Raw genomic sequence first — 15,972 nt, 5'->3', positions numbered from 1 at the left:
TTGCCTTGCCGCCCTCATTTCACGTCGATATTTACGTGCTGTTGGTCAGCAAACATATTTAAACTGTGAAAAAAAGATTGTAAAATAAACCTGTGTGACTGTTGGTAGGGCTTGTGATTATAAAGGTATAAAGCGTGTAACTTCAGGAACTTCTGGTCCCTTGAACAAACAGCTAGTGGACATTTATTATTTGACTAAAAGGTTGCTTCTTAGGAAAAAATAAACTTGTTTTTTTTAAGCCTTTCAATGACCAATATAATGTGTTTTTCTTCTGTAGAGGCCTTAATGGCCACCCACTGTAAACCGTATTTATTCAAAACCCTCACCAGCAAAAGCAATGATGTGGATCATTTAAAACAGCATTTGTCCAACCATCCTGCAAATGCAATAGGGGAAAGACAGACAAACACACTAAAAAGGAAAGAAACTACAGAGAGAATGATTCAGTGATGTCAGGGTTTTTTACTGCTATTTACATCATTTACCGCGTGGGTGAATCAGACTGTATTCTCCAAATGATTGTCTTGCCATCTTAAACCATATTCTTTAATTTATGATATCTACCCTCCAACATACAATTCCTAGATGCTCATTGTGTTATCTTTAACCTGGCTCTGAATGAACCTGTCCTTAATGCCCATCACAATGAACAGTTCAAACTGCTCATGTTAAATGTGTAGTTTTTAATTAATTACTCGCCCTCGTGTCAGCCAAAACAGAGATGGAAAGAACATGTCATGACTTGGGTTATGAGATGCAATATCCAATGGCCTTTTTGGTCACTTTAGCTCTTCATGGTAAACACTGACCTCTGGCCATGTCTTTATTTGTAAAGGAAGCTGATGAGGACCATGAGGGCGAGTAGATCATGAACAATATTTATTTGGTGAATTTCAAAACTCCTTCAAATCAAATTTCAAGAAGTTTTAAATAAAAACTTCCCTTTTGATTTGTGCCTTCTTTTAATTTGATCTCTAAATGACTGAGTATACCACACTACCTGTTTTGAAATGGGTAGGTGTAGGTGTGATCCAACCTGTTTGCCATTATGTTGCCTGCAGTGAGCTCGGTTGCTCAGACACAGAACACAGACCACCACAGCATTGTGAAAGTATTGCTGCGTCATCATTTCAAAAGTTTGCTTACAAATATTTTCCAGTGTGCAATTGTGTGATGGATTTTATAAAAAAAAAAAAAAAAAAAAATAGATTATGTGATGCATAAAGATTGGCATTGCAGTGGCTATTGGTCTGAATAATGGAATGGTGATAAAGAGAGAGCAAAGAGAGTAGAGGGCAAAAGAGAAAGAGAGAGAGAGAGAGAGAGAGGCACAGACACATACACACAAAGGTGATTATCTCTGCTGTGTAACACAGAGGATTGGACTCAAGATGAGCCTCTCCTCTGGCACAAATTTATCTATGTTGTCAGGTGTGCGTAGACGATTACCCACCATGCTGTGCTGCTCTGTGGCAACTCCCTCAGTGGGAGTCAAGTTCTAACACAAGACCAGAGCCAGGCAAAGAATGGCAGCCTATTACTCACAGTATAGTCCTGATGTTCCCTTCACAAAGTCTGATGGACACCACATCCTTATCTATTGACTCGTGGTTGACTGCTGTTGTTACCCCTTATTATCCATCCCTGTCTATTCATTTTGATAGAGATTGGAAAGCTAAATGCTATTATTCTGACATATATATATATATATATATATATATATATATATATATATATATATATATATATACACACACAACATGATTTAAAGCAGAAGGCTATTCCTTGGCCACTGCTATTTGTAGCTATCATGAAATCACTTACTCATTTAGCTGCTGCTCAAGTAGACAGAAACTCAAAGTCCGAGATGTATTTCTTGATACAATTAGAAATAACTACTCAAAAAATGAGTAAATCATCACTGAACTTTTTCTATACTAAAGAAATATTCATCATTGACAGTTCTGAAATAGAGCTTACTAAAGTCAAGTTGATGATTTGTTTTATATAAAAATTGGAAAACACAAAAGAACCTCCAACAATTCATTTGATCCTTGTTTATTCATGTACATGTTCACACTCAACAACATGTTCATAAGGCATTAACCACTGTTCTTCTTCTTGTCATATAGTAGAAGCAGTATATAATATGTCATAATAGTATGCACTAGTCTGTTATCTCTGGCCTATTGCTGCCACAGCTATCCCACAGAGTGTGATCCCTGCTGTGACTCACATCTCAGGTGGGGCCCGACAGAGGACCCACAGGATAATCCAAACAATGCTTGAACTGGGACATAAGGATTAGTTTTGGCCCTGTAATCCCCAATAGAGTTCCGACCACTGCTGCCACCACCCCCGAACCCTCAAAGGCTCCTGCATTTACGTTTGGAGGTTTTGGAGATTTGAAGTCTTTAATTGCTCATGGTTAATTGGCTGTAATAGGTATTTTGAGTAATGAAGTTAAACTGTACTAACATTTTTTCCCATAAACATTTTCAAACTTTGATTCATGACACTGTTAAGACTGATCACTATTTCACCTATTGACAAACAACCAGTTTGCTGTCAAGTAAAATCTACCACAATGCCTGTAAAATGAACATATTGTGTTGTGTGTTTTCAGGATCACTACCACCGCTGCTTGTATGATGGACCTGAGAAGGTATCCACTGGATGAGCAAAACTGCACTCTCGAGATAGAGAGTTGTGAGTAATTTTTCCCTTTATTCATTCATTATTTTCTTGTGCCATTTATTATTTTGTTTCTTCTCCAAGCTATAAATCTCTGGACTGCCCTAAGTGTTTGTACCCTCATACACTGGCATATTCTTCTTCTTTTTCCAGTCAGCTGTCATGAGCTATGTGTGACTGGGCCCGCACTGGGTCCAAACAATTAATGCTCTACTGTAGTGCAAGGATTTACTCAGAATTTTAATATTTTCCACATAATCCTTCCCATCCAATTTACTGTTTTTCCCTCGGTAAAAGTAGATGCATTATTTCCTTCCTCCCCTGAGTTTGCTCTTTTACCAAAATCAGAAGACTGATATTTTTTTTACCTCCACTGATGTGTCACACAGACTTTGGAATAATCAGTGGAAGGTAAAATAAATTTGAGCATCATCAAATGAACTAATGGTCATAGTTCAATAAGTGCCTCTACCCTCACTGGAGCAGCAGAATATGTTGTGTAATAGGTGCTGTCCGTGGAGCTGAAGTCATAATGTAGAGCTATTGCTAATGCTTTCCAAAGCTGCAGACCAGTTTCGATCTAAAACAATTTACCACAACTTACTAGGTTTCAAGGTTTGAGTGTGTTCCAGGACCTTTGCTGTATCGCCGTAAGTCTTTTTCAGTTTTCCATCAATTTAATAACAGAAAAAATTAACAAGTACAGGATGTTTGTAGTTTCATTTACAATGTTATGTAAAATGGCAGGTTCACATTTCTCAAATGAATGTCTTCTTTCATCATAACTTGCTATGCTAACTGCTGCTCCAATGCAAAAGAATACAAATACCTCCTTAGTTTCTGCCACACTCGGGAGGGATGGAAGTATATTTTTAGTAGCGAATGGTGAGGCAGAAAAGATGCCCTCACCATTCGTCTACCATCATGGGCAAAGTTATATCTACTTGCATAAATAAACTTGTTTCAGACTTTGTCAACGCAACTGGATAACTATAAATGCATCTGAATGTAGTTTCCATCTAGAGAGAGTTAAGGTTATTGTACTCAACTGTGCAATGTGAGCTTGGAGGCTTACAGCTGGTGCTGGTATACAAAAGGAAATAGAGCATAAAGAGCAAAGGAAGTGATTTAAGCTTCTTTTTTTAAACCCAGGATTTCACAACAATGTTAAACAGTGAAGTTTAGCAGAGGCCTGATACTCCCAGCAATGTGGCAGTAGGAACAGTAACTGCTTTGAGAATTGTTACAAGCCATAGTTGTTGTAAAGATTTTACTTTCCACGAAATGTGATAATAAGATCTGGTAGTTTATGTACGCTAGACTAAGGATGCATACAGCTCTATAACAAAAAAGGTGATGTACGCAGATACAGACCATTTGTCCAGCAGCAGCCAGCTGCTTCTGTGAGAGTGTGGTTACAGGAATGCAGTCAGCTAATGGACTTGAAAGTGTTTTGCTTGGTGCATGATGGGTACATAAACCAACTGCATTACATATCGCAGCAAATTCTATGATACCCATGAAAATAGTTTGTTGCTATCGAATGCGGAATGAAAACACACATTATGTCCATCTTCACTTGGAAAAATGGAGGACATCTGGGCTTCAGAAAGGTACAGTTGGGTTGGCAGTTAAAATATAAAAAATAATCCACACAAACTGAAGAGAGAATCCGAAAGAGAGAGTTGAAATCAAGCTGTGGACGATCAATGTGAAAGAGATGTGGGCTAGGAAGAGAAACATTCTTGTTTAAACTGTTAGGCCAAATGGTTGAAGAGAACCAGTCGGGGATAAAACCAATTAAACCTTCTTTTCAGCAGGTTTGACAAGGTGACCTCAGGGCAGCTACATGGCCTCCCCCTCTCCTTCAGTGATAACAGTTACAGTTGGTATCACAGCTCCTAATCTAATCAAAACGTTCCATGAAAAATACGACATCATGGGACATTATGGAGGGGAAAAAAACATAGCAACTCATTTTCTGATTCTCACATTTAGAAACACCATTGCTGGACATAAGGTCACAGACCAGGGCAAAATTAGGAGAGTATTGTAGCAGCAGTAGTGTGCTTATGCTACTGTTGAGAGGATGACCTTCACGCCGACATGAACACAAGAACGCTCGCTTGTCATCTATAGTTTCACTTGCCAAGGGGCACAACGAGCAAAAATGCCTTAATCCAACTTAATTGGGAACCTGGTATGCCTTTGGTGAGATAGCGAAGAGCTTGCGACTGCAAATCTTCATACTGTGCAGTGTCCATTTAAACTACTTGTTTGACCATGGTTCAGTGAATTATGGAAGGCAAGTGAGGGGGAGACAGAGAGGGACATTGGCTGTTTACTAATGAGTGTGCCTCACAACACAGCTAGTCATCAGAACCCCGAGCAGACATCCTTCTCTTTTAATTTGGTGACAGGCTTCGAGTTTAAAACACACTGGCTTAGGACATCCAAGAAAGTTTATGCTGACCGTGGTTTGATTAACATTTTAATTATGCAATAGCAAGCTGTTTCTGTAGGGTGATGTCTGTATCAGCACGGGCATTTTGTGCAAAAAGGGATGGGGCAATCATATTGTTTCAATTCTACAGGAAAATGTATCAACCTATTATCATTATTTCGTTACCTCACACACAAAAAATCTAAATAGAGAATGTATAGTTTTCAAATGTGTCTTTGTTCCAAACTTACATAGCTCTATCATCACTTGTTGAATAAAGGATAGATCAAGAAATAGTACACGTCTGAGGACACATTAGATACTACAGCTGCACTGAGCCTGGAGAAAACACCATCAAATATATTTCTCTTTAATTTACCTATGGGCACGCACTTATGAATGTAATTTACTGCAGAACAACTTCACCCCTCCTCCCCCAAACTTAACAGTGTCCTGTGGAGAAGTCTTGTAGACAAACAGAAGTTATGTTTAAATTCAGTGTTACACTCACAATAATGCATTGTGGGTATCATTGAGCGGTACCAAGGCAGTCATTTTGACTGGCTTTTAAAATTATTTTGGAATGTGATAACTTTGTTAAAATAAAATCCATATAACTATAGGAAGGACCTTGACGTTTCCTTAATGTGTGTATATTTCATTCTAACATTTAAATTACAAAACACAAAAGAGTTCTGAGTATTTCTACCTTGAATTGCCACTAGGGTCATGTTGACCGCGTCCATTACCAGTGTTTCTAGGTAATTAACGACCCCAGGGAAGAGACAGAGAGGTGTCCAGTATGAACTGAAGTGTCGGCGTGGTACTAAAACATTCTTTTGATCATGAAGCCCAATGTTCTGGTGAAATTCTCTGGTTTGTCAGTGAAGTGTATGAACCACACTGCAGACTGGAGTCTCTGAACGGGCTACGCGGGATGAATGCGCATCAGCAGCAGCTTTGACTGACAGGGGTACGGTGGCCTTCAGTGTTGATAGGCTATTACTTTTGACATGTAATTAATCAAATAGTGCTGTGGGCGGGTCATTGAGCCAGGCGACATAGTGGTGACTACAGACATTACCAATTTCTGACATTACAGATCCATTTGTTCTTAGATTTTACAGTGATTATTGAAATGTAATGCTGATATGGTATGAATGGTCAGAATGACCGCTATGGCCGTCCTAGTGGTTATAGAATTAGTATTTACAATCCAGAATTATTTACATCCATGCATTTGCACTCTTCTTCTTCCCTGTCTTTGTTGGCTTATTGCTGCATAAGCTCTTTAGTGAAAAGTGTCAAGATATGGCCAAAACTTTAACACCGCAAAGATGACTGTAACGCAGGACGTGGTCAGTTCTTGAAGAAAAAGTGTACCGCTAGTTTAAGACATCTATCTTTGTTCTCATAGTTTATCATCCAGGCAGATCTTTCAGACACTTTGTTAACTCTTGCTCATAACTCATGCAGATCTATAAAAAAAAAAGGCCATTACTTAAATACCACACTACCTCAACCTCTCGTTCAGCAGTATTGTAAAAGGGTTGGGTTTATAACCAAGGCCTGTCAACCTGCATTTGTTTTCCCCAGCATCTCTATAATGCATGTGTCATCCAGGACTTCAACTAGCGTAGTAGGCCACACAAGGTTTCCCCTCAGTGCAAGGAAATACCATTTCACTCATTATTTAAAAGGGTTAAACCTCCTGATGTTCTGGGTCACTGTTACAGTAATGCAGTGTACAGAGTACAGTATATACGCTGCTGTACAGGAGCCCTTCCTTCACAGGAAGCTGATTCTAGTTAAAGATGTAACATTGACTTTACAAGTACAGCTGCTGTGCAGCTTTTCAATTAATCATACTAAAAGCAGGGTCACTAAGTTGTTAAACACTGAATACTACACAGAAGCATTTTTGCCCCGATAAGCTGCTTTAGCTCTAGCGTAAGTGTGACTGCAGATGCCTCTTCAGGAGGCAGAACATTTTTGAATCTAAGTTCTTTGGCAATGCATTAAGAGAGAACACAAATGTAGGCAAAGTTGCAGCCATCAATACAATAACATCATCACACATGCAAGTACAAACAGACAAAGACATCCCTGTTTATTTGTTTAATACACAGAGGGCAGTGAGAGGCACATTACAACTGCTATTTTACACAGTTGCTGTGCACTCACAATGAAACTATCATTTTATTACAGCATTTCTACCAAGTAATAGTTATATTTTCTGCACCAGCGATCCACATCATATGGACAGAGGCACTTCCACAGTTTATCTCTCTGGCTATCCTTGCCCATCAGAGCCCATTTTTAGAAACTGCAAAGATCCTGTGGGGTGTGAATGGTTTTCTACACTTGCATGGCTTATTTATTTATCTTATCTTTAGATGTTCTGTCCCTGTCCAGGCACGCAGTCAGCTGCAGCTTGCTGTGTACTGCAAAAAGTTCCCAAGACATTTTTAATTGGACACCAGGAAAAACATTAAAGTCGCTTTGAACTGTGTGGAATCAAAGATTCATCTGAGACATATTTAAGTATGGAGTCGCCTTCTCAGCTCACAGGAAAGAGCAGGCAGTTGTTCAGGGGGTTTGATTTGAACCGCGTGTTACGATGTCTTTGTGGGTCCAAGCAAGCCAGTGTGTCTCTATGTCTCTATGTGTTCATGAACGCTGGCTTGTCGGTGGACATGCACCACCATTCTTTGTCTAATAATATGCATTCCCATGGAAACTGTGGAAAAAGCCAGATTTTTCAAAACATACATGGTAAATTCTGTAGTTTTAGTTAGGTTGGACAGTGTAGTACGATTTTCAAGGGACACTGTGTATCATAGGTTACACACTCCCTCAGACTCCCTTGGTGCTTATTGGAATTATTTTCATTTTTTTAAGGGTCTGTTCTCCAGCAAGGCTTGTAAACATTGTAATCTTAAAAAGCCATTCTCAAAGATGTGAAGAAAATGAGATAAATCTGACTTTTGTGATTGCTGTTAGAGCCTCTGTGTGGCTTTTAAAATGTATGTCAAAGACATGTGTTAATACATATTAGAAAACACAATGTTTTATTACGGGCATATGATGTTAAATAGCACCATTTAGAAGTAAAACAAAAACTGTTGTTGTCATTAATTATGTGTTGGCCAGAGCAATATCAAAGTCAGTGTTTTATCACCTTCCAAAATCCGTCTTTGCCCATTAAAACAAATCAACGGAGACATTATTTCATAAGCTTGATAAAAAGGCCTGGAGTCAGATTTGGTCAGGGAGATATGCCAGTGTCCCAGTTAAATAGCTTTAGTATTGTATTGCTATCTCCTCTGATGCTATCGTGAACAATTTCATTCATTTTTCGCCTGTCAACGCTCCCAGACTCCCAGAGAAGCCTTTGTGCTGTCGTAAAACATATTGTCATTTATTTTGCCTCTTGTGCCTCTGAGAAATCAGGAAGCTAATTTCCTTCTTGTTCATTTCATTGTTTAATATTAACATACTGTATATACAGTACACTAACTCTTTCTTGTCCGTCATGTATTTCAGATCCTGTCTCTTTTTTTTTCTCACCCTCACTCATTTCAGTCAATTGCATTCAATGGGAATCAGGATAATCTATCTGTGGCAAATACTGTGACGTAATCATTTATTATGAAAGTGAGGTGATAGAAAACTGCATAGTCAGCCTCAATTACGTCGACACGGTGGAGTTAAGTGGATTGAGTTTGCTGGTAGTTTGTTTGTAGGCCATTTCACATTATTGACTCAAATGTTTGCACAAAACCATTCACTTCTCTTCCGTACTGAAAATGTGTTCACACAGGATCGTTTACTTAAGCTAGCTGCCCCTGGAGAAGCTAGAATGTGCATAACACCCCATGATACAAAAATGTTGGATTGAATAGTATATTGACAAATTTGCTCTTCAATGCTTTGGTTAAATTGCTTCTCCTGAGGGGCCTGAGGAAAGACCATGGAGTCATTAGCATCAAAAGGTTTTATCCTGTTGGAACCGAGCATGTGCATTACAATCTGGAAGAGCTGACATGAAGCGGTTCATCGTCAAGAGAGAATGATTGTTGTAAAAGTCAATCTCCCTTAGATATTGATATACCCTGTGTTTGGCCCAGGGGCTGACGCAAGAGCAGAAATCAGGGGGTCATCAATAAAATGAGTTCTCATCATTTAGGGCTAATCCTCTGGGACTGAGCAAGTTGACTCAAATTTAAATTATAAATCTCAAGTAGAGGAGGGCATTCAGTCGCGATTTTATCACTTAACAAATGTATCCAGAATTAAGTTATTTCTGTCTGCCCTTGTCCTGACCTGCCTTTATTTCATCCCATGTCAACTAATAAAATCTCCTTATGCTCTGCACTTAGTAGAGAAGCACTAGATGGTCTGCAAGTTGTTTCAAAATGCAGCTGCCAGGCTTTTTACTGGAACTGAGAGGATAGAACACATTCATCTCATTTTCCCATCCTTTGGCTACTTATTTCCTTTGGAACATATTTTGAGAATGTATTGATAACCTCTTATGTGAGGTAATGATAATAATGTGCATGAATGTTTTGAAAATACATAATTTTTTTAGAGTATATCTGAACGCGGTGAGCATCCAGTTCCACTTTCGTCAAGGGGACCAACAGATGTCAGAGTTTGAGGGCGTTGAAAGCAGCCACTGAGGACTCTGCGTTAATAATTCAGAGCAACTAAATAGGTCACACAAGTATTAATTACGCAGAACAGGGTATGGCGGAAGGAGAGGAAGAGGGAAGGTAGAGTGAAAAATCTACGGACACATAGTAGTAGTTAGGACAGAAAAATAACAGCGAGGAGTGAGGGAGACGAGTGTAATCAGCTGGAAACAGTGGTGGGAGAACGTGGATTAACAACAGAACAAGTAAGGGAAGAAGAGCGGTGGAGAAAAGGAGAGACCAGAGGAGGTGTGGTCCGTATTATAAGAACCAATCACTGAAACAGCATGGGAGTTGCTTCTAAAGTGTTTTTTTTTTCAAATGCGCTTTCCTTCGACATCCAGCCAGGGCCTGTCATCCCCCCCCCCCCCCCCCCCACACGCACACACAGAAACACGCACATTTTGTACATACTGATGCAAATCCAATATTAATTCACTTTCTAGCTGCTAAATCTCCCTATCATTAACATTCAACAGAATAATGGTCACACACCAGTACAAAAAGAATGTCCACGCATGCAATCAAATGATGGCTATAACAATAATGGCTCAGGCAAATTTTACTAGCATGCATGCAAATCCCCACTGCAGCAAACAGGCAGTTGTAACAACTGTTGCGAGCATCAGAAATGATTATTATGTTGCATGTTGAGCGACTGAAAAAAAAAAAAATCCAGATTTGTTGTTCAGTCCATCGCCTGCTGTTACCTAAAATGCAAAACTACTCATGGGAGGAACTGAACGGTGTTAGCAGTTGTATGATGTAAGACTACAATATTCAGTTGTTTGAATTGATGCAGCAAAGTGTATTGCAAGTCTCGGCCTCCTGCCTCTGAGTTGAACAAGTTCACACTTCAATACACTCATCGTGATGAGCTGTCAGACGTCTGAGACAATTTGGCGCCGCTATATATATATACAAATATAGCAATCTAACTGTGCTGCTCTACCAAAATGAGCTCTGTGTCGCTTCACAACCCCTTTGTAGCCCTAAAGAATCCCAATATTGAAAAGCAATAATGCCATCTGTGCTTTAGAACAAGCGTGTCTGCTGTACATGTGGCTTTCTGACTTCTGTTGTGGAGTAGGGAGGCCTCAAAACAATTTCTTTAAGACATTCATGGACATGCACACTCATATTCACATGGTGAAAATACATACCCTTTTTGTATATTATTCTGCAAGTTGCTGTTTTGATTAGTTTTAGCTTGTCATTAATGGGAAGTCATTCTTCTAAAGAAGTGCACTAACCCCAGCTGTTTCCTGTCTCACCTCGTCTCCTCATCTCCTTCCCATCCTCTCTCTGAGACCAATACTCTGATGCCCCGAAGCCAGCAGACATGTCAGCTGCACTAGAGCAGACAGTAGGCCGTGGATTATGCAAGAGCCAAGTTTCATGGTCTAATGAACATTTTTCTACTTTTCTTCTTTCCTTTTTTATAACAGCACTTGTCTTCAGCTATAACTACATGTTACTCAATCATTTATTGCTCTTGCCCACTAGTCGCCTTGCCGTCCTTGTCTCCACTGATTGGGCCAAAATGAGAGCAAAAGAGCGAGTAGCTGTGGTTCAGATGAATATTAATGGACTTGCTTCTTGTCCCTTTAAAGATTTTACTGGGTGTTAAAGATGAAAATGAATTCCAGGCCTGTTTATTTAATCATTCTTGCTCTTGGTATTTAATAATTGATTTGCTCATGGGACAAAACATAATAAAGTTGACTCATATATATATATATATATATATATATATATATATATATATATATATATATATATTTTTTTTTTTTTTTTTTTTTTTTTATTTATTTTTTTTTTTTTTATGTATTGTTATTCTATTTATAATAGTCAAAAACATAAATTAATATATGCTACATGCATACACCCTCCATACGTTATAGCATATGATGATATAATATAAAAGAATTCCCTGGATGATTTCTGGTAGAGAATAAAAAAACAGGTTCTGGCCATATTTAGGTGCTTTTCTCTTTTTGTTTTTCACCGAGGAGAGTACTCCCTCAGTGTGAGCAGAAATTCTCAGCTGATCGCCATAGTTAAGCTGCATGAAACTGCCATGACATCATATTCACGAGACACTCACTTTCTCCTTTTATCTGCAACCAAACAGAGGAACGTCTGCACTTTGTTGTAGTGTATGGTCACAGTGTTTATTTCGGGGCTGCCATTTAAAAAAATATCTGGTTTCAATGAATAGAAAACCACAGTCGCTATTGACGGTAGCTTGGCTATTTATAAATCACAGGTTTGTGCGAGATGTGACAAATCTCTCTGACCAGCCAATGGTCTGCAGTGCTTGAATTCGACCATCTAGTATTGACTCTCGACTGAGGTGGTAAAAAAAAAGTACTGGCTGCTAGACCTATGCAAACTTTTGCTAAAAAAGAATGTGTAATAACTAATAATAATTCCTATTATTATTATTATTACATCAATATTGTAGCAAAGTGTATTCATACTGTAAATGCAAAGAAATTTGATTAAATTACGAGATTATCCACAAGGAATGGATGTGTTTAAGTCAGTGAACCAAAGACTAATTACTGTGCTGTCAGCAGAATGTAAAATGCAAACCTAATCATGTAAAGTGATTAATTAACTGGACTGTACGGCATCCAAATGGGACATGATTATGAACATATATACGTATACTGTGCAAACAATCCTCAGTAATTCCTGTGCTCTGTATCTCAGATGGCTACACTACAGATGACATTGAGTTCTACTGGCGAGGAGGAGTCAATGCTGTGACAGGGGTGGACAAGATCGAACTGCCCCAGTTTTCAATTGTGGATCATAACCTCATCTCCAAGAATGTCGTCTTCTCAACAGGTAATGCTAACAAGCAAGTTAAAATGCATGAATCCTAGTTGATGGTATTTTCTGTCTTTATGGTTTATTTCATTTCCTTGTCGTTATGCTGCTGCAAAGAGGACATTGTGGAAGTTCACAACTGTTGACCCTTTTAGAATTTGCACTGATTGATAAGAGAAATAGCATCCACTAATTTCCAGAAAGGCACAATGATATGTAAATGTAGGGAACGCGCATACAACCTTCAAATGAAGAACCGTCCTGGGAGATGGAAGACACTATGACTTATTTAACAGCAATAAACAAAAAGAATACTGTCTGATACAATGAAATATTCATCTCTTCTGCATTCATGAATTTGTCATGCAAGCAAGCAATCGTAAGCGGGACAGAGGTTCTGCTGAATACACTTTTTTGGATGCTGCAGAGAATAAGAGCGGAACACTAATGCAATAAGAGCGTAGTGACTCCACCAACGAGAAGGCTAGTTTTGTCTGCAGGGGTCACACGTTCCACACAACCCTATTAATAACATAATGCTTTCTGATACATGCAGAATGTTTGTATATGCATGAGTGTATGTGTTTGTAAGCTACCCAATGTGTCCCTGCAGTGTGCCTGATGTAATTGCCTTATAGAGAGATATGGTAGGCGGGGATTCCCTTTTAATTTGCTATCTACTGCGATATGGAGTGAATGACCTGGGGGGCACATAGAGATGCAAACATCAGCACAAGCGCCTGGGCATTTACCAAATACAAGTGACATGTTCCACTCCAAGGATAGGCAATGTCATCGTTGCCTTATGAATAATGAATATTTAATGTTACACCTCCGCTTTGGTATTTTTCCTAAACTCACTCACTTCATAAAGAAATAATTCAAGAATTCGCTCAGTGGCTCATGCTAACATTAGCTAAATAAAAAAGCAGGTCCATGACATTCTAAGAAGAGCGGAGGCCGGTGGGTTGTTGATGCTTTCATTACAACGACTTAATATTCCTTCCTTGCCCCTCTTCTGTTTCTGCATGACTCTCCAATAAACTTTATATTGCAGTGTATTCTGGCTCTTCTTTTGTTTCCTTACCCCATTCAACTCAAACCAAAATACAGCCAATTCCCTAAAGGAGAGAAATATGTGTGGTGATGCAATTTGCCCAACCCAAAACTCCTGCTGTGGGCTTATTTCAAATAGAGCAAGATAAGCAAAAAAAAAAAAAAAGAGGCTCCTCAACAGACAAACCATCAAACTTCTTGCAATATTGTGTACAAACAGAGGCAGTGGAGAACAGGTAATTCTGGAGAGCGCTGATGCGTCAGTTCAGTGGACACAACAGATATGATATTTTACTGAGTTGCTTCTGCAACCCAGGAACTAGAGGCTAATGTTGATAAAAGAGGTTGGAAGAAGAACTGCTGAAGAATGCAGTCTACATTTTAGGGTACTCTCACATCAACGTTCATAATCAATTTGTTGTTTTTGGTTATTATGAAGCAAAATTGCTAGCCTCCCTCTTCTGGATTGGAGTCTTTCTATTTTGTTCTTTGGACACAACGTAACTTCAGGCCCAGGGACATTTGAATGAAAATGTTTCAGTCTGTTCTTTTCAAAAGTACATGGATTAAACAAAGAATAAATAGACATATACATCAATAATTAAAGTATTTATTTATTTCTATGATCTTTGAGAGACTCTCTCCAGAGGACTTTTTGATTGCCATTTTAAAAAACAATAAATGGTTTTATTCAGTAGCAAATGCATATGTGCCATGATGTTGTTATTCTGTTGTGAAAAAAGGATTACAATGTCAACCACGGGGGAGGTTTGAACATTGGTATCCTTATTCGTACATGATTTGTAACCTGTGATTAACAATAAGTGCACCAAAATGGCTGACTACAAAAGCAGAAACTAGCATCCTTACTCCATAGCCTACTAGTAGTAAACTTGGATGGTAATAATCTTAAAAAATGACATTCCCAAACATTAAACAAGTAAGATGTAGTGCCTACATTTAACCACACTGTACCTTTTACCATAGATCAAATCAAAAACCATCACTGTTTTTCTTCCCTGTCTCTTCTCTGCAGGTGCTTACCCTCGTCTGTCCCTTAGTTTTAAACTGAAGAGAAACATCGGGTACTTCATCCTGCAGACATACATGCCTTCTATACTTATCACTATCCTCTCATGGGTCTCCTTCTGGATCAACTATGACGCCTCGGCTGCCAGAGTGGCTCTGGGTGAGGCCTGCAATACAAATATAGACAGATTGACAGGAGATTGGGGTAGACACTTTCAAAATAAAAATAGACTGACCAGGGGAAGCTAAACATAAGATTACATTTTTTTCCACAAAACTTTACTTCATAACATTCACATAATTTACTCCAAGGGCAAATGGAGACAAGTAACCTGAGGGTGTCAAGTTGAGGAAAAAATATTTCACATTATTAAGTCAGGCAAGAACATATGTAGCGGACCTAAACATACAGTATACTGACAAGGTATAAAGCATATACTGTATATGTGTATATTATTTTATTATATTATTCAAATTTTACCTGTATAAATCTATCAATTGATTCATTAATCACTGTGCGTTTTGTCTTTATTCATTTTATACATGGCCATTATACAGTACTGCACTGATCCACACATTTTTCATTTTAGTTTAGTTTAATTATTTTACAGGGAATGTGCCTATTTTTTACTTTTACATACCAGGATTAGCCAGAAAGTTACATTTTCATTTGTATCTGTTTTACTTCTCTTACAATCACTGTGGATGTTAACACGGTCAAATATCCATCCAAGTACAAGACATGTTGCTGCATCCCACAGACAGATTATGGTGGATGACTAGTTTGATTTGTTTCCGCTTAATTCAAGAGCCTCTGAGCTTTTCTGGTGGTCACAATACTCCCCCGTCATCCTAAAATATGTAAAGACAGTGTAGCCTGTGAGGTTTGTATTGCGCTCCTAGCTTCCTCAGTGTTTATTGGAAGCTCCCTGTCTTCTTTTCACCCAGCTCCCTCCACCCAGCTTCATCCATCCTTCAACCCATCCCTCGCTTTAGTCGACAAGGCAATTTCACTGATTGACGACTGAGCTGCATTTAGTGATCCGGGGGTAGGGCATGCATGGGATTTAATGAAAAAAAAAAAGGTAATACTCCATAATGGAGGCAGGTCAGCAGAGTTGGGAAATGTTGGGTCACCCCCTAGTCTACACCAGATTCAGGAACCACTTTATTCTGACCTGGTTCCTGGCAATAAAATGGACCTGTAATGGCTGA

At 38.8% G+C, this 15,972-nt stretch overlaps 1 protein-coding gene across 1 annotated transcript in view; it reads left to right on the top strand.

The window, feature by feature from the left end:
* LOC137876265 (gamma-aminobutyric acid receptor subunit beta-2) overlaps window positions 1–15,972 on the top strand; it is a 60,137-nt gene that overhangs the window by 35,456 nt on the left and 8,709 nt on the right. The window contains exons 5-7 of the mRNA XM_068715686.1: window positions 2,627–2,709; window positions 12,553–12,690; window positions 14,765–14,917. Of these exons, the coding sequence (XP_068571787.1) occupies window positions 2,627–2,709; window positions 12,553–12,690; window positions 14,765–14,917 (374 nt within the window). The remainder of the gene's footprint in view (window positions 1–2,626; window positions 2,710–12,552; window positions 12,691–14,764; window positions 14,918–15,972) is intronic.

This window comes from Cebidichthys violaceus, unplaced genomic scaffold (genome assembly GCF_023349555.1).
Source record: "Cebidichthys violaceus isolate CVI_PGR_0920_01 unplaced genomic scaffold, fCebVio1.0.p SCAF_20, whole genome shotgun sequence".
In the NCBI taxonomy this organism is placed as follows: Eukaryota; Metazoa; Chordata; class Actinopteri; order Perciformes; family Stichaeidae; genus Cebidichthys; species Cebidichthys violaceus.
This window is presented reverse-complemented; position numbering and strand designations above follow the sequence as displayed.